The sequence below is a fragment of the Onychomys torridus genome, chromosome 19 (genome assembly GCF_903995425.1).
Source record: "Onychomys torridus chromosome 19, mOncTor1.1, whole genome shotgun sequence".
NCBI lineage: Eukaryota > Metazoa > Chordata > Mammalia > Rodentia > Cricetidae > Onychomys > Onychomys torridus.
In genome coordinates this window covers 15,738,818-15,762,474 of record NC_050461.1, presented here as the reverse complement: position 1 = coordinate 15,762,474, position 23,657 = coordinate 15,738,818, and the positions used below count along the sequence as shown (strand labels likewise).

The 23,657-nt window shown below is 40.0% G+C and overlaps 1 protein-coding gene across 1 annotated transcript in view; it reads left to right on the top strand.

The window, feature by feature from the left end:
* The window catches only part of Frk (fyn related Src family tyrosine kinase), a 101,641-nt gene that overhangs the window by 62,396 nt on the left and 15,588 nt on the right, over positions 1-23,657 (top strand). The window contains exons 3-4 of the mRNA XM_036168967.1: positions 16,965-17,128; positions 18,551-18,719. Of these exons, the coding sequence (XP_036024860.1) occupies positions 16,965-17,128; positions 18,551-18,719 (333 nt within the window). The remainder of the gene's footprint in view (positions 1-16,964; positions 17,129-18,550; positions 18,720-23,657) is intronic.

Here is a 23,657-nt window from a genome sequence, read left to right as displayed (position 1 = left end):
TTTCTCTGTGTAATAATACTGAGCTGGAGTAGAAATGGAGATTGCTTCTTTACACTGGGGATTTGGAAGAAATTGGAAGGCAGAATTGTCTGATAAAATCCTCTTGGTTGGAAGGGCAAGGCCATTAGAGCCTCAGCCGGATTCCCCCACTGGCTGCGTTGCCATTCATGATAGTGAGCTAGATGGTGGTCACCATGTGGCAGACACATCTTGCATATTTTATGTGCTAACACAGTTAGCCTTCACCGTTCTGTGAACTGCACTCCGTTACCAATTCACAGATGGAGAAACCGAGGGATAGAGAGATGGAAGCAGTTTGTCCAGAATCATACAGACTGAAAGGAAAGAATCTAGAGGCATATATATATATAGTCAGGCAGTTGGATTCAGAGGTTTCTATGACATATAGTTCATGTTAGAAAAAAAGGATGCAAAAATGCGGTGTTAGATTTAATGTAAGGTAGAAATTCCATCTGTTATTCTTTAAATATAAACAAGGCACCATTGCCTATTTTTATCATACTTTGACTTCTATCCCTCTCCTCTCCTGGAGGGGTCTTGAAGAGAAGCGACTTGAGTGTCCACTTAAGGGGGAGCCTGAGAGGTGTCAGCTGCCTGGGGTTTGGAAGCAGTACAGTGGCTATTATGCACAGAAATATGGTCAAATTTAAGTATCTTTATTATAGTGGTCACAATGGTCCTGCAGAGAATCTTCTACTCTGCTTTACAGAGGAGGAAATGGAAGTTAGAAGACATGAGTAAAATCCTTCGCAAGCTTATAGAGAAGGTGGTTTCCACACCAACTCTCTTGAGACCAAGCCCAAGATTGTCCTTACCCCAAACTGACTCACAAGGAAGAGGCTTGTAAGGCACAGGTGAATTCCTTATCATCACCAAGTAGTTTCCATTCACAAACCCCAATAAATAAGTTTACCAAATATCAAAATGTTCTCTGTGAGGATCTCTAATTTACCACTGAGTCAGAGTCAACACATTAAAACAACTTTTTCTTCAAAAAGTAGACTAAAGCATTTATTGGCCTTCAGCATGCTCACAGTAGGATTGGGCATTGGCCATGTGATTTTTAACTCTGACTCAGCAGCTCTTGGAGATGTTAGCCACTTAGATTTTGTCTGAGTTGGAGCAAGGTGTAGGGTCTTCCCATTGGGAATACAGGGAACAAAGAATGATAAATATAAGAACACACTTGGGTCTTCTATAGACTCATCATTTCTGTACCTACCTTTTCCTCAACTGTGCTGAGAACCTGGTTGTTTGTACACTATGTCAAATGTATAAAGTCAGTTACATTCCATCAACTTTCAGTTTAATTTGATTGATTTATAAATGTTAGATATCTTGTAAGGTTTGTTGTATTAGACAATTGCAGTAACTTTGAAAAAAAAAAAAAACCAGTGGAAAAGTGTTACTGAGGTTCACTGCTTGACCTAAATTCCCAGGTGTGGTGTGCTGCCCTGTAATTTTGATCTTTATTGAGTCTGGGCCAGATAAGTCCTTCCAAGAGCTCTGACTGGTCTAAGAAGATGAAAGGCTTAAGACATCAACCAATCTGAACCTATGTGGATTTCAGTTTCGCCTCTGGCACATAATTGCTGAGTGACCTTGAGTACATCATTAAAGCCAATTTAGCTTCATTTTTTTTCTGCATCAGGGCTGATTCATTGATATCATGTATATTAGGCCCTTAGCACTAAGTTTGATATATAATAAAAGCTCAATAAACAATGATTGTTACGATGATGAGACAGTTTTGTGCTTGTTACTAGGCTGATAAAGCAATGAAGACGTGATCATTGCAATCAAATGGCTCAAAGCCTTTTAAGACAGGTGCAGTGAAAATACATAATAGCAACACCATGGAATGCCTAGGCCCTAGAGGCTGATATGCAGTGGGAGACTTGGAGTCAAGGGAGCCACTCGGTTTACTTAGGCTAATAGGAAACTTAAGGAAGGAAGAGATACCTGGGCCTTGTCTTGAAAAATTAGTTAATATATAATATATAAATAGAAGGGATTCTAACTGTAGAGAATAGTTTATGCAAATGAACGGGGATAGGAAACAGAATACTATCGTCTTGGAATGGTAAGTAAGCATTTAAACCTTGAAGAGAATATGGGAGTAAATACTGTTAGGGGGTCTGCACTTCAGGCAATGGGAAGCACTTGAGCATTATGGAGGAGAGCAATTAGTTAATATTTGCATTTTGGTGTTGATGGTGGAAGATACACAGTGAGGCGGGAGACAACTTGCATTTGACCTTACTGGTGAACCCAGGAACAAAATACTGATGCGCCCTCAGCCAGAGAGTGACAGTGGGAAGGACAGATGGGGGAACATAGTGCTCACAGAGTTAGAAGATCAGGAAAAGACAGGAGTCAGAGATGATCCCGTGCCTCTAGCGTTTATCCTGACGTCTCTAGCTTGAAGGTCTTCTTTTCAGAATGATTGTGGGGAATTCCAGCTAAGAGGAAACTTTGAGAATAAGAAAATATTCTGGGTGGTGGTGGCAGCGGCGGTGGCGGTGGTGGCGCATGCCTTTGATCCCAGCACTCAGCAGGCAGAGGCAGGCAGATCTCTGAGTTCAAGGCCAGCTTAGCCTACAAAGTGAGTTGCAGGACAGCCAGGGCTACACTGTCTCAAAAAAATCAAACAAAAAAGAAAGAAAGAAAAGAAAATATGATTTTGAATTAATTTTTCTCTGGGGTCACTGTCCACAGAGTGGGTTTCAAAGGATGTTTTCATACAATTCTATAAAGTACTTTGACCCTGTTCCTGTCCTGCTCTGATCTCTCCTCACTCTTATGGGTTGCCTCCATTCCTCTAGACACTTTAATTGCTGCTTTTATGCCATATGGACACACAGGGTTCTATGTATCTCAATAAAATCTGGAGCCACCAATGAGAAAGACATGTGACATTTGTCTTCCTAAGTCTGACTTCATTTGCTCACCAAGACAAGCTATAGTTGCTTCTGTTTTTCCTGAATCCAACACAGCCTTGTTCTTCTTTTAGGCTCAGTAAAACTCTATTGTGGCACATCCCACATTTTCTTGACCCTTTTCTCTACTGATATAGGTTGATTCTGTAACCTAAATAGCATTGTAGTAAACATCTATGTGCAAGTATTTCTGTGATTTGTTGCCTCACGGTTGTGAGGGTAAATTACCCAGGAGTGTTAGTTTTGGTCGTGTATTGGTCCTGTGTTCATACCCTCTCCCCACAGTGACTGGTCTAGTTTACATTACATGTGTTCTTTTACCTTCATGTTTACTACCATGTGTTCTTACTTATTTTCTTAATGATAGCCACTCCGAGTGGATGAAATGGAATCTCAATGAAGTTTTCATTTCTATTTTCCTGATGGCTGCTGAGGCTGACTATTTTTTCATGCTTATTGGCATGAAAATACTGTATTTCATCTTTTGAGAACGATTTTTACATTTTACTAGTCCCGGGTTATGTGCTTACTTTGTGTTTAGTTTTTTTTTATAGACTCTCAATATTAATTCCCCATCAGATGTGCAGCTGGCAGGGATTTCTCCCATTATGTAGGCTGTCTGTAGTTGATGGTTTCCTTTGAATTAAATATTTACCTGTCTTATTTGAGGTCTCTAAAGGGATACAGAAGATAAATAAAGACAGCTTTGAGCAGCCCAAGATGTTACCCGAGATGTTAAATGAAGAGTAGGATCCTGGTATTAAATGGCTACAATGTTTCCAAGAGTGCTCAGTTGACACCCCTTCATTTCCTCGAGCGGGTATCAGAGGTAGAAATGGACCTTATCACCATCTCATTCTTCTTCTTCACTGTGTAGCTCCAGCTGTCCTGGAATTCATTGTGTAGATCAGGCTGGCCTCTAATTTACAGAGATCCACCTGCCTCTGTCTCCTGAGTGCTGGAATTAAAGGCATGTGCCACCACTGCCTGGCACTGGCTGGTTTTAAACCAAACCATTAAAATCAAAATTTACCTGTCCTGGATACAGAAGCAAGTTATTTACTGTCTGCATGAATTACTTTTCTGTCTTTGCAGTAAAACACTAGAGAAATATAACTTAAAAGAGGTAAGGTTGTTTTGGTTCATGGTTTCATGCCTTTCAATGCATGGATGATTGGTCCCCATTGTTTTGGGGGCCTTTTCCAAGCCAGGCATCGCTGTGGGAAACATGGGCTGGGGTAAAGCTGCCCCCCCCCCCCCCCTTATAGCATCTGGGAAGCAAAGAAAGCCCAGAAGAGGTCACAACCCAGTATGTCTTCCAAGAGCCCCAGAGGCTTAGCTTCCTTTGGTTTGGCTCTATGTCCTGAAGGCTCCACTATAAATAAAATTTTACATATATGATTTTATAGCTAAGAATGTGTAATTAGGAAATTACCTGGCAAGACACTTAGTCATTTTTGGGGCCATACATGCACTGAGTGGTCATGTAATTTGCCCTCAGCGTGATCACGTAATCTATGCACATGCTTGGTTTGGCTAACTAAGCCCATATGCGCATGCGTGGGGGAATTCATAAAAAGCAGGTCACGGACACCTCTCCTCTCTCCCTGCACGACCATTTCCATAGGCCTAAACACTCCCTTCTGTTCCCCTTATAAGCTCTTGTAGTGGGTTTTGTTAGGCCTCACATGGCTTTTTTCACGTGGTAAACAGCGCTGCTTAATGAATAACATTGTGCCTCATAATAACTAACAACTATAGAAAAACCAAGGTTGAAAACGGAACCGGACAGCGTTCTAGTGTGAAAGCAAGTGAGCTAATATGCAAAAATGAGTCTTTTGAAAGGAGATTGCATTAGCTCTTCTGCTGTGATAAAACACACAAGAGAAACAACATAAAGGGGCACAGGCTTGACTTGGCTCCTGGTCTCAGAGTTTTCAGGAGATTGCATTAGCTCTTCTGCTGTGATAAAACACACAAGAGAAACAACATAAAGGGGCACAGGCTTGACTTGGCTCCTGGTCTCAGAGTTTTCAGTTCAGATGTGGTCAGGATCAGCACAGGATGTATGAGGGCAAAAGGGAAGAAAGCTGCCCACCTCATAGCACTCAGGGATCTGGGAGAAAGGAGAGCCAGGGCCTGGGACAGAACACAGCCTTCAAAGGTTTACCTCCGGTGACTTCCATCCAACTAGTCATCCCCTCGCTCATCAGGGATGAATCCACGGTTGATATCTGGACCCTCATGATCAGCTGCCCACTCAGTGTCTCCACCTCTGTACACTGTGCTCCTCGGAATCGATCATTTAATTCATGAGCCTCTGGAGGATGTTTCCGTATTTAAATCCCAACAGACAGAAACATTGATTAATGAGATCAAAACTGACTTCAAGTAGTTTTCTTGCTATTCATTGATTGCATTTCCCTCAGTATTTTTATGTTCATTCTGTTTAACTGAAATACAATGGGGGAAAGAGGGAATAAGTAACAATAAAATATGAGTTCTAAGGGCGAGTAAGAATTAGTCTGAGTTCCTCACCGTGGGGAAGGTTTTCTGAGAGTTCTGGGGGAGATCTGAAATCCCACAGAGAGCTTTGGAAGATGTAACATGCTGTCTGGAAGTTACTACATTATCACATTTTCTTTACTCAGGAAATGGGTAGTAGATGATCGGTGGGTTTCATTGCCTGTGCTGGCCTTTGGAGACCATGCTGCAGGGTTGACTTGGATCCCAGCCCTGCAAGCAACTAACACATTACTCTAGACATGTAGGCATTACTTTAGACATCCAGGCATTTTCTCCATTATTAAAAATTTAAAAATACACTAACTCAACAGAATTTTATTTCATATATTATCTTCTGTTTCTCTGATGTCTCATCTCTAATAGAATACTAGAATTCCAAAGCATGTCTAGTTAAAGTTGTCCTTTTAAGGGTCCTCTCATACCCTGGAGTCTTAAAACTTCCATGAGTAGAAATTCTCAAAAAAAAAAAAAAAAAAAAAAACTAAACAAACAAAAAACCAAGTTATTAATTCACCAGGCAGTTCCTTCATTAAAAAACTATTTGTTGAAACACGCTGTGGCACAGAAGAAATTCTTCCTGACATGAAAAAGTGGACTGCACCATTTCATTGTTTATCATTTAACTTGTGCAAGCACTTACAAAAGAGTGATCATTTAAGTTGTAGTGCTGAAACAGTTTAAAATACAGATAAATATAAAAAAATCAATGGAGAAGAAACAAGAATGGGCCCTTGTTGAGTCTGTAATGGGAGATAATTATAAGAATTTAGAAATGGTTTCAGCCAGGGATTTTCCAGGAGATGAGGCAAAACCCGAAATGCTGCTTTTTAAAGAGAAAATGGGTTATGACTTTCAGTGTCAAAGAGAAATGGATTTCATTGTTTCTTTGTGTAAAGAACATTATGTGTCACACTAGACAATGTTTTGAGCCAAAGGTATAGATAATTAGCTTTAGATGGCTAATTTTTACATTGTTTCTCAACAAAAAGAAAAAAACCCGACTGGAAGCATGATGTATATGCTCTTATTTTAAAGGCTGTGTACTGTTATTATAGCTGACATGGAAAACAGATGGACTAAAACACCCACAAATTTGCCAATCAAAGGGTAATCTTCATGTTGGCAAATTTAATCATCTTTGTCCTTATGCAATTATGATTTCCGCAAGGAACCTCAGCTGGATTCCTTCAGCAGTGAAGAGGTTCTGGAACATGTGAGCTGCCAGCTGTATCCTTAGGTTTGTAATTATGATCTTCTCTTAATTGTAGATGCCATTTATTTCACTTATTACAGTAAATACATATCTTCTCCCCCTGCTACATAACTTTTACAATTATTCAGTTTCTACAATTAAGTCTCAATTCCCAGATTCACTGCAATTTAACAATCATTTAGTCCTATAAAATGATGCAGTGAACATTCTCACTCATATTGCTTTTCCTCTTTGGGGTGATTAACTGCTGTTTAAGTTTCCCATGCACATGCTTTTATTGGATTTCAGGTTTCAAATTAGTCCACAGTAATAGACTTTATAAGAATTTCCTCTTTGCTTTGTGTTGCTATACTTACTATTCAGGATGTCTTTGATGCTATTGACTGCCATGTTTTTCATGTTTGCTTTATGTGATCTGTACTAGAAATTTATTTCTCATTTTAACATCATACATATTTAGCTCATTCTCTCTCTCTCTCTCTCTCTCTCTCTCTCTCTCTCTCTGTGTGTGTGTGTGTGTGTGTGTGTGTGTGTGTGTCTTTTGGACAAATAGTTTGTTAAATGCTTTATGGAATCATATAGCTGAATGCGGTTCTGTCTTTACTGTAAGTTTCTCAAAAGGAGCAAAGTCAGAGCCTAGACCCAGCTTTTACCAGTATGGATGGGCCACTGAAGGTACCACTATTGCCAGAGTCATCTTGGCATTTCCTTTCTGTTTGTCCCATTTCCTTCACCTTCATATTCTTTTTACAATTAGAACATTATGTTCTTTATTTCTTTATTCATCTTGGGTGCTGTAATGGAGCTTGAACCCAGGGCTTATGCTTGCCTGGCAAGCATGCCACCAACTGAGATATTATGCCAGCCCCCCCCCCATTTATTTTAAATTGTTCTTTATTTTGAGATGTAAGACGTTAGCCCTTTCTGAAACAAGGCAGAGGCATAACTAGATAAAAGCATATCAATATTTGAATCACTTCCTTAGGGTAAGTTTTGGGAAGGAGAAGCACTGGCTAGTCTGTCCTATCATATCTTAGCCTAGTGAAAGAGTTTCTGCAGGAAACTGAGCTGATATAATGCCAGAATGCTAATATCTGGTGATTTATTGCAGACATAATACCAAGAGAAGAGTCAGAGTCCCAAGAGGAATAAAGAGTCTCGTTGCTTTGTGGAGGGTTTCATCATAATACCAAACACGGAAAGGGCGATTGTCATGTGAAATTTTATGCAACAGATAATTTTCATTAGAATTAGCTTAAATAGTGAATATAAAATTTGCATTGGTAATAAAAAATATATTCATTTATTTTAGGTATCAGATTACAAACAATAAAACTAGCAATCTCTTCTTAAAATAGAGTTGGTTAAATTAGGGAGCCAGAAAATTAAGGAGGAGAATTGGGCTATTTCTGTTATATGGGGTTTTTCTACAGGGTTCTTCAGAATAAGCTTCAACATGTGATAAGCATTTAGAAGCTGCATGGCTCAGGATCATGATTTCTGTGTTACACAGCATGGGAAAGGTGGCTGAGTTTGAGTATACTGGTTATTGGCTATGCTGCCTCTGAAGATCAGTCGCAACCTAGGCACAGCCGTAGACCAGAATAATCCTGGAGTTTCCAGAGATGTCTGAGTGACCACCTGTTTCCTTAAAGAGCATTTTCAGCAAGCTTTTCTGAGTCAGCTAACACAGAATCTTCACCTAATACCAGTTTAACAACAAAACTGAGTGATTAATGTCCACAGCATACTGAAAATTCCTAGCACAGGGTGTTTTGGGGACCCAGTAAGTAAGTTATATCCATAATATAAGCTAGCTGTCGCTGTTCTTTTCAGTTTTGTTCTGTATTTTTTTCCAAAAGAGAGAACAATTATTTTACATGATCCCTCTTAATATTTTAAGACAGATACAATTTCCCATTCCCAAGCCCTAGTCCTTTTCTGTAGAGTAAGATTTCACTATACAATGAGTGTGATTTTAATTTTTAGATTTTATTTTGATCTGTGTGTATACGTATGTGTTTCTGCTGGGTATCGGTGGAGGCCGAAGTGGGTGTCAGATCGCCTGGAGCCGGAGTTACAGGCAGCTGTGAGCCACCAAATGCAGGTGCTGGGAACTAAACCCAGGTCCTCAAGAAAAGCAATGACTGTGTATTTTGAATTCTGTTTTGATGGGAGATACCTCATCATAATTCAATTATACGTTCTTTACTTATTGGTGCAGTGCTAATGTAGCCTAAGCTCTGAGGCATTGTTACAGGAAGAGTCATCAAGATTGTCTCTGGCATAATTTTGAAAATTTATAGGCAAATTTTCTGTAGTCAAACCAAAAAAGCAGTTTCTAAGTGCAGGTTTCTGTCACCTTGAATTAACAACATTTTTCTTTTTACCAAATCTGTTGGGGAGCCACTGTGTTTTGCAGGTATCTTTGTGCAAAGAGTAGAAAATGTTACTCCAGAAGCATCCCTGAGTTGTTGACAAGGCTATTTGATATTACTGATACTGTAATACAGTGCCCATGCATTGCACATGGCAAAGATCTATCATTCCTTGTGAACAATGACGCTAGAACTAGCCCTGTGGGGTTATATAGATAAGATCATCATTCTCATTTTGTAGATAAGGAAGCTGAAATGAAACTCCTTGCCTAAGGTCAAAGAACAAATCATTGGCAGAGTAAGATTAGGGTAGAGAGTTCTTGATTTTCAATCCTTCGTTCAAGCAAGCAGGTCATATTGTTTCACTCAGTGTGGGAACTGATTACTATCATCAGAAGGGATAAGGCTGCACCCACATGATGCTAGAAGACATGCTGAAAAATAAGAATTGGCTCAATCATCCATTGGTTTATCCATAAAGCAACAAACTGCTTTCCATGCTGGTATATTTCATTGAAATGACTAGACGTCTTTGTGCCTCTCACTCTATTTAAGTTCTGTTCCAAAGTTAGTTTTGGGAACCTCTATCTTTCAAAAATCTAATTTTGGAGTGTCTTCACTTTCCTGCTTACCTGATCTGTTTGAATGCCATGTTACCGGTGTGATGGAGTTGGGACAGATTTTCCTTTGTAGGTTTTAAATTATACAATCTCACAACATTCCTTTAGAACCAGACCACCCTTTTCTACTGTTTGTGACTGGGTAAAAAAAGACCTCACTGCTAGGACAGAGCTGAGCTGGGTCTGTCAGCAATTACACATAAATGCACCTGGCTGTGGCAAACCATGTAAATCACATTGATACCCAGCACTCCCTAGTCGGTTACTCTGCGGATGAAGGGGGCAGCTGGGTGGTCTGTGGTGTGGCCCATACAGCAGTTAGGTGCAGAAATATAACTTTTTCAACAGTCACCAAACCTTTCCTGTACTTCTCATACATGCTAACTTTCAGTAGATCCAAATTCCTAGACATGTTCTGGTAGATTAATCAGTTGACAGGTGAACATTTCCCCAGGTCTAATAGCACAAATGAGAGCAAAGAGGTAAACACAGGATCTGTAATCACTCAGTTCCGTCACGATACTGCAGACTTTTTGATGGATGCTTCCGTTATGCTTTATCGTTGACCTTCATTATATTTTTTTGCAGTTCAACTACTAAAGTGTTTATTTTTCTGAACCCACGGCAACTCACACTGAGAATGGCCCAATCCTGAGTCTCCGTTTATAGGCAACAGAATTTAGAATAGAGTTGATTCTGTAAGACAAATCACAGGAAACAAAAGGAATATAAAAATCATTTCCCCCTATTTCTTGTTTTTTTTTTTTTTTTTTTGAGCTGAGGATTGAACCCAGGGCCTTGGGCTTGCTAGGCAAGCACTCCACCTCTGAGCTAAATCCCCCCCCCCCCCCCCTACTTCTAAGAGCCCTGATTCATTGTCATTTGGAATGAGAATTAGTAAGTTTTGTACCTCTAGTAAATTGAAATTACTTTTAGAAATCAGTTACATATTTTTTAATTTAATCTTACTACTCAAGAATACATATAATATCGAAAGTGCCTTCATTCTGACTACAATGTATTGAATTTCCCTGCTGTAACTTCAGTGGCCTTTTTAAAAAATAATATATATCTTTCAGTTTTGTTCAGATTGAAGATGAATGGTTCACATTTGAGTTTTCATGTGGCCTATGCTGCCAGAAAATATGGGATAATGATATATCTTCACTGTTTTTCAAAAACCAAGAAATTAGACGCTGTCTTGAATAGAGCTTTCTTTTAATAGTATTTTATTAGTCTGTTTTCTTTCCTTTTAAAAATAAGATTTCAGGGCTAGAAAGATAGTTCAGTGTAGTGTATAAAGTGGTTCTTGTACTTTGGGTTTTTGATTCTTAGCACCCATGTAAAAGTCAGGCATGGCAGTGCACATCTGTAACCTCCTGTGTGTGTGTGTGTGTGTGTGTGTGTGTGTGTGTGTGTGTGTGTATGTGTAGGAGGACAGATTTGGGGAGATCTCTGGTCCTCTTTGGTCAGTGTAACAAAAACAGTGAATTCCAGTCTCAGTGACATGAGAGACATTGTCTCAAAAATAAGACAGAGAGGGAAAGAGGAAGACATGCTATCGACTTTGCCGCTCTGCCTGTGCCCACACTGGCAAAGCTTCTGCACACACACACACACACACACACACACACAACACACACAGACAACACACACTCACAGACACAGAGGAAGACTCTAGCAAAATTTTCTTATGTTTTGAAATTATTTGTGTACTTTCCCATTTAAGTTTGAATCAGACCCCTCAGTTGCTTACATTTCACTTAAAATTAACAGGTTGATGACATTGTTCATTTCAGAGACTTTTAGGTGAGTTGCCATTCCATCCCACGCTCTGCTAGGTACTGGATGTGCACAGCACAGGCTCTGCCCTGCAGGGGATACCTTTACTGGGATACACACCACTGCATTTAAGCAGGCGATCTGATCTAAGCCAGGAGCGTGAGTGGGCAGGACAGGCTTGCTGATGGGTTTAAATGAAGATCTCGAGGGTTTTAGGCCATTCATACAAGGGTTCATTCAAATGACATTCAAAAAGTTTAAGGTATGAATTACGTTTCATGAAAAGACTGTCGAAAACCAAAAAAAAGGACAGGATCCAGGGAGAGAAATCAACAGGCATCGGAAAGATTTCAACATTAATGCAGAAACATTTGAGAACACAGAGCTTTCTAAAGTCTGCATTTAATTCAGTGTTGATGACATCAAGGCCCAGTGGGGACCGGCACACATTTTGCTTGTTTATTAATTTTAGTCTGCATCTCCCATCTTTTGCAGTGATGCTTTATACCATGAGATAAAATTATTCTTACTAAGCTTGAAACTTCTCCTGTATGACCAAATATTAGTATTTGGTTAAGTAAGTTGAGAGTTCAAACCTCTATTAACAAAAATCCAGCAAACATTTACTCAGGCATTCTTTATAATCAATAGAAGTTGCCACAGCTGTATTAATCATCCTGGTTTTCATCCCTGATTAAGAAAATAACATAAGAGTATTTTAACTCTTTATTCATCAATTGTTTTAAATCTCTTGCTTGGAATCTTTTCCATCTTTTGTGGCTCATTAAAGAGAAATCCATAAATTTGTGTTTAGTGTACACATAGTCCACTTCAATTTGGAGCCACAAGATGGTCCATCTTGTTTAAAAGTGGGAATTAAAAGAATTGCTTTTCATCATTTCCTATTACAGATCTGGTGTCTTGCTAGACATCACAGCTATAATTGATGCACTTTTCTGTTTTGATAAATGGCAAAGCTTAAATTTTCAGGCCAATAAGTTATATAAATTCCAGCTATACTTTATATTTTGCTTCCACTTTTGATATTTTTTATTACATTGTGGAGAAATGAATTGGGATTGACATGGTATTGTTTACAGCTCTCTTCGATTTTTTTTTTTTGTTAGCCTTGTAATCCAGATACAGGAATCTATTATGAGCTAACCTCTCCATGGTATTAAAAGCCTTCTACTTGGAGATGATGATACAGGGCAATTAACCTTGACCCAAGATTCAGTCAACAGCATTGGTAATTTGACAGATCAGGGCATAAGGATGTGTGCTATATACTTTATAATTTAAGATACTGATATTCTTTTTAAGAGAGCTAATTGTACATTTGCCTTCTGTATTTTAATAAAAAGAAATGAAAGCAAGTTTTCCCAAATTCAGATGATGCCCTTTCATTATCATGAACTTAGATAATTGGATCTTCTATGGAAATAGAATAGAGCAGTGGTTCTCAACATGGGGGTTGCGACCCCTCTTGGGGGTCACATAGCAAATACACTGCACATCAGATATTTACATTATAATACATAACAGTAGCAAAGTTACAGTTATGAAGTAGCAGTGAGATAATTTCATGGCTGGAGTAATCACAAAATGAGGAACCGTATTAAAGGGTTACAGCATTAGGAAGGTTGAGAACCATTGGTATAGAGAATCTCTGAAGCAAGGCCCCAAATCTGAATCTTGGCTGTGCCTCTCTTTATGACTAACAAGTTGCTTCTACCTGATAGGCCTGTGAGGAAAGATACCCCATGATGTAAAATGGAGCTTACTCTAGTTGTTGACTTAATAAATGTTCTTATAACAGAATGTTTAAATGGAATTTTTGACAGGATGTCAGATAAAATAGAAGTAAAATTCAAAAGTCAGATTCACATAGACTTCGCAAGGAATTGGCTAGAGACAAAGACAGGCACTGTTGCTCTGGGGCCCTTTGGCTTGCTGAAGACTTTAAAAGGGTACACAGAGTGGAAGAAAGGAAATTTGACATGTTGGTTGTGGGGATAGCCATGGGCACATTATACATTTCCCCCTTTTTTCCAGAGCACATGGGGATCCCAAATCTAGTTGTGGATCTTCAGAAAGGCTACTCTGGAACTTTTCCATGCTCTGCGGAGTTGGCAGTTCCTAACACAGGTTCTCAACACAGGCTGTGTCCAGGGATTAGAGGTGCCTTGTGGCATTACTGGCAACTCCCAATCATCAGTTGTGAAGACAAGCACCATCTCATTCATTGAGAATAATCTCCTAGAAACACACATGATCCTCTTCCTTGAACAAATGTGCCAGGGACTATAGGTCTGGAGGAAATTTCGGGCTCCATCTCAATAGGATTCTACTGGAAGATGAGTGGTCACATTCAGAAGAGAACATGGTTAAAGAAGCTGACAAAGGAAGAAGCTGAGAGCCTATGGATTCTAGCAAGCCTAGGGAATGCCTACCCTTCCACTGCAGTGGCATAGCATGCAGGAATGTGATGTTCAGAGGACACGGGAGAGTGTCCAAGGAATGAGCCACGGGGGTCAACTGTGAAGCCCGTTAGCCTTGATGAGATCTCCATCCACCTTTCCTTCTTCACTATCTCTCCGCTTCCTGAAACCCGACCATTCAGAGCTCATTAGGAAGAAGGTAGAGGAAAGAGAAACTCTAGGTAGAAAAAGAGATGAAATCACTCACATCACACTTGCCTTTCAGCCTGAAGCAGACCTGTGAGCTGGGAGGGGAGACAAACAGGCATCAAGGAATGGACCTTGCGGTACTCTCTTGGAAAGGGCAATTTAAGTTGGAATGAAAATGCTATTTTAGTTGAAAGTAGCACTTTGTGATGGATAAAAGTGAGCAGAGGAACTGTACAGGGTTTTCTATAGGGACTCAGCTGTGCAATCCTTGCTGAATACAAATTCAGGTATTTCTACAAGTGTGTTAGGAAGAAAATTAAAGCTATACAAGCGAACATCAGTTGTGCTGGTCTGCTGCGTTGGGTACATGACTGTGGGTAATGCTGTTGTAGAAGGGCTATCTCCAACTTCAGCTTCAGCATGGCATTCAGATGGTTCTCAGCTTTGTGTGATCTTTCTTTTGATGCTTTTGGTTCATAACAAATGCTCTGTATCCCAAGCTGGTTCCTTTAGTGACGAAGGAGGATGTCTTGTAACCAGGTTTCTCACAGTCATCACCAGAACATTCATTTGCATAGCATTAATGTTCTCTGAGCACCTCACTGAGAAATTGTACATCCAAGGTTAAAGTTAGATCATTGCATGAAATTTCCAGGCTTTGATATTTCAGCAAGCCGAGAACACAGCAGTTTTGAGTATTTGAATGTGAATAGGAGATAATCATTCCTTGGCTTCATTTAAATTGTTGTGTGATGCATCATTAACAGTAAGTCAGTTGGGCAGAGAGAGTGAATCCATGTTCCCAACACCAGGTCGTAGGATGAAACTTTGCTGACAATCATTTCCTGCTTGGACTCCTCGGATCAGGGGTTTTCCTTGTTTTTAGACCTTTTCAAGATGAACCCTACTTTTTATGTTCATGAGAATTGCTTATACCAAATAGTTGTTGTTTATTTAATTATAAATTTGTATGTATTCCACTGGGAAAATAAGCAATAATTTATTAGTTAATTCTATTATTGGTTGATGGCTGCTTGGGTTATTTTGAGATATAGGCTCCCTTAATAATGTTTGTTTTTATTCTTTTTAATTATGTGTATGTGTGTGCATGTGCACATGGGTGTAGGTTAAGGCATTGGATCCCATTGGAGCTGCTGTTAGAAGCAGTTGTGAGGTACCCAACTTGGGTTGCTGGGAATCGAAGACTGGTTCTCTGCAAAAGCAGTCCATGCTCTTAACTGTTGACTCATTTCTTCAGCTCTGAAGTACAGGCTCTTTCTTGATGCACCAGGAACATTCTTACACATGTGCTTGGATGAGAACATTCCACATTTTTATTAACATGATGTTTAGAAGTAATGATAACTATGGGTGCTTTTATTAGATAGTAGCAGTTTCCAAAATGGCTGTCAAAATTATACTTTCATCAATGTTTCTGAGAAACATTTTCAACATTTGATATTTGTTTGAAATTAAAGGTTTTATCTTTTACTTAGGTGACCTGGTGTGCAACAATTGTTCTCTGAACAAATCTTTTAGCCACGGCATGCCTTCAGCTCACCCCCAGGCTGCTTAGGTTTCTGTCCTCTCATGAGAACGTTGCTGCTGTTTGATTACTTATTCCAAGCCTAGCTTCTGTATTTGGAACAAGCTCCAAAAAGCTATGTGTTTCTTTCCTCAAGGACTGTCAATGCCTTTGCTGGGTGAAGGGAAGATAGCAGTTGTATTGGTCAATGTTTTGAACACAATTGTAGAAAACCTGATTCAAATTAATTTCAGACCTACTTTTAAGGTTGAAAAGCCATGTGTGGCTGACTCCAAGGACAAAGATTTACTTTCTCAATCAACACTGTTTTCCACTGGGTTGGGTCTCTTCTCAGGTCAGTTTCCTCCCTGCTGGACACACAAATTATATCAATCGTTCAAAACCTCCATAGCAAAAATAAAAAGCCAAACAAGCCCAGAAAAAATGGGAACAAAACTCTTCTTGCCTTTCTGGGCTTCTTTATATGCCGCAGAATCAGAGCTTCTTGATAGCTCTTGTTTTCTGAACTTAGGGTGGGCTTGGGGTCCTTCTGCATCTCACGATAGTAGAGCAGCAAGGACTTTCTGGGGAACACGGGAATGCTGTCAGCAAGAGAGAATGGTTAGTGGCAGACAAGAGAATGATGTTATCCTTGCAACTCGGATTATTGGAAAGTAATGCAGTTCATTGTGCCGCCGATACCGTAGGATTTGCCTGTGAATTAAACAATACTGCTGCAGAGTTGCACACTCAATCCACGCTTTAGCCACTCTTGCTACATTGTTCTGGGACTTTCTGTTATCAGTCCTCACAGACGGGAGTCTATACAGAGAGTGGCTCTGTGGAATTCCTTATCATATTGTAAGATATGCCCTGGGCCCGTTTTACTCTCTTTCAGTCTTCCCATTATGAGATTTCCTGGGACAAAATACCAGCATAAGTTGAGCTTTTTTCAACAGCTGGTGCTGTTATCTTCTGGCTGCTGTGATTTCCAAGCTACATCAGGATTTTCTTCCTTCTGTTGATAGAATGACAGACTTAATTTTATGGCTTTCCTCAATGATGTGTGTTGGCCTTCCAAGCCTGGAATGTTTGAGTTTTAACCTCACTCTTTAGTTTTTATTCTCTCTCTCCTTCGGTCTGATCTCTGAGTACTCCTGTGTCCCCACTACCAAATTTTTGGGTGTGTATCCCTGTACATTTCATATTTTCTGTGACAAAGTTGAAAGTTACTGTTTTGTGAAAATTTCATTCCATGCGGCGACAAACGGCCACAAGATGGTCTGGGTTTGGTGATGCCTTTATTGATAGGGTTCCCTTTGTGTTCTAGTTTTAGATGAAGGTGTCGTAAAGCACTACAGGATCCGAAGGCTGGATGGGGGCAGTTTTTTCCTTACCAGGAGGAAAGCCTTTTCAACCTTGAATGAATTTGTGAGCTACTATACCACAACAAGCGACGGCCTATGCGTCAAGTTGGAAAAGCCATGCTTAAAGGTGAAATGATTTCAGCTAAGTTCATCCATCTTTAAAGTTAACATCTTCCTCTCAGACATTCCAGCATATGCCATTTGCTGTCACTTCATAAAAAAAAAATCACTTGGTTGCTTAGAGCAGAAATAGGGAAATTATGGGCTGCAAATCAGTATTAACCCATCCTCATTTTTAAAGAAAGCTTGTTTGTTTATTTTATGGGAGATGTGCCAATTTATTTACTATATTTTATTGTTTTGTGCCCTTATATTAGATAGAGTTTGGTAGTTGCAATAGAGACATACGTAATGCATGCAGTAAGGCTGACAGTGAGTTTTACTATCCGCAGTGTTCCTCTAACCAAATGGACAAAGACAGCCAAGGATGCAGATTTAGAGGGTTCAGGCAGTGGGCTCTTGGCTCTGCATCATGGTGACAGGAGCTTGTGGTTGAGGAAGTTCTTCCCTTCATGGTGATCAGGAAGTATATAAAAGCGGAGAATACAGGAGAGGACCAGGATGAGATACACAGATCCGAGGAGATGCCTCCACTGAATAGACTCTAGTCCTTGTGTTAAACCCTGCTAGGAATGCCATCGTTTTATAAGAACACCAAGGATGAAGCCTTTGATTAGACTCACGCTCTTGTAACTTCATTGACCTTAGAAATGCCACCACACATGTACCTAGAGGTTTGATGAACTAATCTCTTAGGTGTTTCTTAATCCAATCAAGTTGACCACCCAGATAACCATTACAGTGCTCTGAGACCTTGTCAGTTTTATTTATTGAATGGTGCATAGTTTGTGCCTAAAAGTTAGTTATTAAATGAAGTAAATGAGTGAATGGAAAAAAAATGAAATGACAAAGATGGATTTGCAAAGTGACGGTTTTGTTTTTGCAAAAAGATATGATGCATATAATAAAAACTGCAGCCGAGAGTTCAGGAAAGGCAAGTGAGGGAGGCAGAATTTCTAGTTCAGTTTCTCACTTCGAGGACTCATTGAGGCAGAGAGAAGCTGCTGCAGACTCCTGTGAGGATGACACTGGGTGCTGGGGTGGATGGACATAGGGCTGTAGGATATGGGAGAGGGTCGGTTTGAAGAGTCAATAGTATAGATTTTAATTTACCATATTTGGTTCTTAGAACCAGTATTTTCCTTTAAAAGTCCAAAACTATCATGTTCAATCAAAATGTTATATATATTTTTTGGGTGTATGTGTGTGTGTGTGTGTGTGTGCGCGCATGCGCGCACACACTTAAGTGCCATAGTGTGCCTATAGCAGTCAGAAGACAGTTGTGTGTAGCCATTCCCCTCCGTCCACCTCTATGTGGATTCTGGGAATCAAACACATGTCATCACACTCGCGTGAGAAGTTTCCTTACCCTCTAGGCCAGTCCTCTATCTTTAGTTTTGATGAGTGTTCTCATTATTCTCTGACACAGATACAGGTCCCAACTCCTTTCGATTTGTCTTATAAAACTGTGGACCAGTGGGAGATAGATCGTAACTCCATACAGCTTCTGAAGCGACTGGGATCGGGCCAGTTTGGAGAAGTTTGGGAAGGCCTGTGGAATAATACCACTCCCGTGGCTGTAAAAACATTAAAACCAGGTAGGAGACCATCAGAGATTAAATGGTATACACTGATGTGCGTGTGCGTGTGTGTGTGTGTGTGTGTGTGTGTGTGTGTGTGTGTGTGTGTGTGACAGATTCCTGTTGGTAAATGCTGTAGACTTCATAGGACAGTCAGGGCTCACAGTGAGCAGATGTTGCCATCATTCTGAACTAGGTGACTGTAAAGCATATAAAGGTGACTTTAAAAGAGGAAGGCAAGGGCATGCTCTCATGTCACCGAAGCTTAAAACACCCCCAGTGTAAGACCCTGGCAATGCATGTCTTTTCAAAAGTTAGGATTCCATCTTGCTAAAAAAAAAACAAAAAAAACAAAAAAAAAAAAAAACCACAAACCCAAACAAACAAAAACAAAAACAAAAACACAACTCACCGACTAAACATACAAATCAGATGTGGCGCCTGGAGATACTGCTCAGGTGGTGAAGTACATGCCACACAAGCATAAGGACCTTAGTTTGACCCTTAACATCCATGTGAAAAGCCAGGTATGGTCGTACACTGTTAAGGGACATATTAGGACTTTTGGAGGTTGCTGGCCAGTTAATCTAGCTAAATCTGTGAACTCAAGGCTCAGTGAGAGATTTTGTTTCAAAAAATAAGATGGGAGTGAGAGAAGAAGCCCCTTGATGTTGGCCTCTGACTTCTACACACATCCGTGTACATGTGCAAATACACTCACATGCATTCAGGAACACACACGCACGTGCTCACACAGTCAAATGAAAAACTACTGTTATTGAAAGAATATTTTTTTTTATTAAAGAGTAACTGTACATGATTAAGGATAAAATAAAAATAGTTCATCTAAAAGACCTCTTTTTATATATTTTTTTTTTTTGAGACAGAGTTTCTCTGTGTAGCTCTGGCCTCCTGAAACTTGCTTGGTAGACCAGGCTGGCCTCAAACTCAGAAATATGCCTACTTCTGCCTTCTGAGTGCTGGGATTAAAGGCGTTTGCTACTATGCACCACTTAGAAGACCTCATATTTGGAAAGAAATCATTTTCTCTTCAATTTCCATTTTCCCTGTAGTGGAATGAGATCAATATTTAGTCATGCAGGTGTTGCTTTCTCTATTTTAAAGGTGAGGTTAGGTACGTTAAAGAGAGTAAGTAACTTTCCTAGCATGTACTGGTATTCTTATATAAACGAAGCAATTGTTAGAAACATTGCATTCCTCAGTTACATTGCTTGAGAAATAGAGATAATGCTGAGGCCACTCTTGCATAGTTATTACAAAGATTAAATTAGGTTATTAATAGAGACACGTTGTATAGTGTCTGGTTCAAAATCAATAATGAAAAAAAATTATTATTGTTATTATATCGTGAGTAGCGGCAGAGCTTCTGACCCGCATTGTCACAGTTGTATCATACTCCATAGAAATGACATTCCGTGGAAGAACAACCTGAGGCTCTGGCCACCTCGTATCTACCTCTAATAACACTGCAAAGATCCCTGGCTAGACTACATGCTCTGTGGACCTTCGTTGTTTCCTAGTCCATGATGCTTAAAAGTTTCAGAAGCCTCCTAGTGACTGGACTTGAGCATTTGGCATTTCTCAGATGCTAGTTTGTGTAGTACCACACTTCTCAAACTGTGTGTCAAGACCCTTTGCAGAACCCCAGGGAATTGACCAGAGGAGCTGAGGGACATTGGAAGTAACATCTTGGATATAATACTAAGTTGTTGCATTTAAGAAATTCAGTTTCGGCTTTTGATAATGTTATTTTTTTGTTGTTGTTGTTGACAACACATTTTTGTGAAACAACGTATTTTGGTATATTCTTGATAATTTCATAGATATATATGATGTATTTTTAAATCATATTCACATACCCCACTAAGCTCTCATTTCCCGCTTTTCTCCCATTGAATTGTTTCTTCTTCCCACAACTACATCTCCTATTTTCATGTCTTTTTTTTGTGTGTGTGTGTGTGTATATGATGATCAACTAAGTTTAGTCAGGATTGCTTTAAAAAAACATGGGTGGGGATGATATTTCCCAGAGCATGGGAAACTTACCAGTGGCTACACAACTGAAGAAAATGATTCTCTCTCCTCCAGAAGCCAGTAGCTGTCAGTAGCTCCCCAGGAGGGGGTAAAGATGAACCCCTTCCCCATCTGTAATGGAATATAGACAGGCCCAATTGTGAGCAGGTCCTATACAGGCAACCACAGTTTCTGTGAATCCGTGAATGCAGCAACAACCATGGCATGTTCAGAAGATATTGTTTCCCAGGATTCCTGCCTACCCTCCGCTCTTTCTTTCTTCTAGAATGTTCTCCAAGCCTTGGTGTGGAGGGAGATATGAATGTCCTGTTTAGATGTCTCTTAGCAGTCACTTATCTCAGTACTTTGACATTTTATGAGTCTCTGCATTAACTATAACCCACTACAAAAAGAAGCTTCCCTACAGCCGAGAGCAGCAAGAATCTAGGGGTACAGACATAAACATTTAGGAGTGACTTGACAACATGTCCTTTTAGTAAAACAAGAGTAGTAGGTTTCTTCCTAGGGCCTATGACCCTACTAGCCATAGTTTTTGTTTGTTTGTTTTTGTTTTTATACGGTTCCCAGTACATGCATGAATCTTTTCTCATGGAGAGGACCTCAACTCTAATTTAAAAAAAGCATCTGGTTATCCCCATAACAGTCCTGCCACTATTGCACGAGTAGGCATACCTCCTGGCAGGTCAGCATTGTAGCCCACTGAGTCTATAGCCGAGCAAGACAGATGGTGACTTTTCTCCCCCAGCATCCTGGCAGCACATCTTCTCCCCATCCTCCATACTATCATAGCTAGCCAGTGGAGGAAATCTTCCATCTTAGTTCCAGTTTGATCTCTGAATGCTGATGACTGCCACCGTCAAATGCAAAGTCCACACAAAAATCAACATGGACTAGGGCACAAAGGGTAACAGGACTCAATATGATGGCAAGATTTGAGAAGTTATACAATATCGTACACCAATTGTGTCACTTTAGGAAGTATTGTAGTTAAGAGTGGAATATAGATTGCCCTTTTCCCTTTTTACGCCCCTGCATCACCTTCTCCGATAGCTATTAGCTTCCTAAGACATCAGCTTGCATTTGTTCGGCTCTAACTTGACAATGCAATTAAGTGTTCAATATTGTTTGTGACTTGGGGCATTGTGACTAAAGCCACCTGAGTCATTAAGGGTGCTTTGAACTGACAATGTTGGGGTATGGTGGTGTAACATGTAAGGGCTAGATGTTTAGGGTGAGATAACCCTGAGTTCAAACTTGGCTCTGTCCTTCTTTGCCTCTGGACAGTTCACTAAACTTCCTGTATTTCCTCATCGCCATGTGGGAATCTACACAGGTCCAACTTAGTAGAGTTTTATGAGGACAGACTAGGTCAGTGGGCACAAAGGTTGTGCTCCAAGTTCTTAGTGAAGTATTGTCTTCCAGCTGCAGGCAGATGCAGCTTCCGAGCTCGGGCTTGATCATACAGGGATTCAGTTCCATCGATCACTTCTGCCAGGTGAAACATCAGAGAGACATTTGTTTGTGGCTAGAAGCCGCCTAATGGCTGTTAGTGAGGACAATCTATTCCAGCATTGATATTTTCAGAGTTACTACACACATGCACTTCTAAATGCTAATCTTGTTTTCCATAGACATGAAACTTTATTGTCCAACCTAATTATTCTTTTCCAAAGATAAACAGCAAGCTATCCTTTCTAACATTACTTCCTATGGAAGGCTCTCTAGAGGTCAAAAGAGAACAACAATAACAAAAAAGTCCTATTTCTTACACCAAAAAGAAAAAGCCATGATAGTTTGCTCCCCAACAGGAATAATTATTATTGATTTACAGTGTAATAGCAGCAAACAGCTTTGGTGATTGGTTAAATGTCTTCACTTTCCTGGGGCCATTAATCAATCTTAGCAGGTATTTATTGCCTAGCAGACTACCACACAAAAAAGATGAGCCTGAAATCAACTCCCACACTGGCTTTGACAAGCAAAAATTAATATTTAATGCTGCATTCCTAGCTGACTGGAGATTGAGCCTGCCTGACTCCATTTCTGGTCAGCTATAGTGGGCCTGGTCATGAAGGAGTGATCTGAGGGGCCCTCAGCTGCAAGGGCTCCCAGAGTGCTGCAGCGTCACCTAGTACATAGTCTGACTTGGGGACGGTTTAAGTGTGCTGCAGAAATGGTGTGAATGATGATTGTAACTGCTGTATGAGTCAGATCCATCTTTCTTAACTTTTTCTTGAAGAGAGGTTCACACTGTATCTGTATTTGCTATAGGTTATTTCTAACCACCAAGAACCAGGCGATTTGTTAGGATTTATGTGTCTCTTTTATTCCCAATTACATTTTTCTACTACGATTCCACATGTTAATATTCCTGACCAGTGGTAATGCTGACATTGAGGGAGCTAAAAAATATGTCATGAAAACAGAAAAGGTTCATTTCTTTTCCTCTTTAAAATCTTTTCTCTTCTCTTTAGCCAACAAAAACCACAATTAATGTGTTTGGTTTTCCCAAGAGTATGTGAAGTCATTACCATCATAGTTATCATCATCATCATCATCATTATCATCATCATCAGCAGCAGCAGCAGCAGTTATTGGGTTCAAGTGTGCTGGGCACTGCTATTATCCGGAAGTTTAGAGAGATCAGCCAACCTGCTTAAGACTACAAAGCAAACCAGTAGTAGACCTGAAATGGGTTCAAATTCAAGTTTGAGCCTGGAGGCTGAACTTGTAGAATTTGCAAGGGTGGACTGTTTCACCATGTAGTATAACATAACATCACATTGACAAACTGGTTGCAGGACAACCATTACAGGACATACATTACAAAAAGTATCTCCATCTGGGGTCAGTTGTCCACTGTGAAGTCTCTGTCTGGTGCAAATGATGAATGGAATGGTG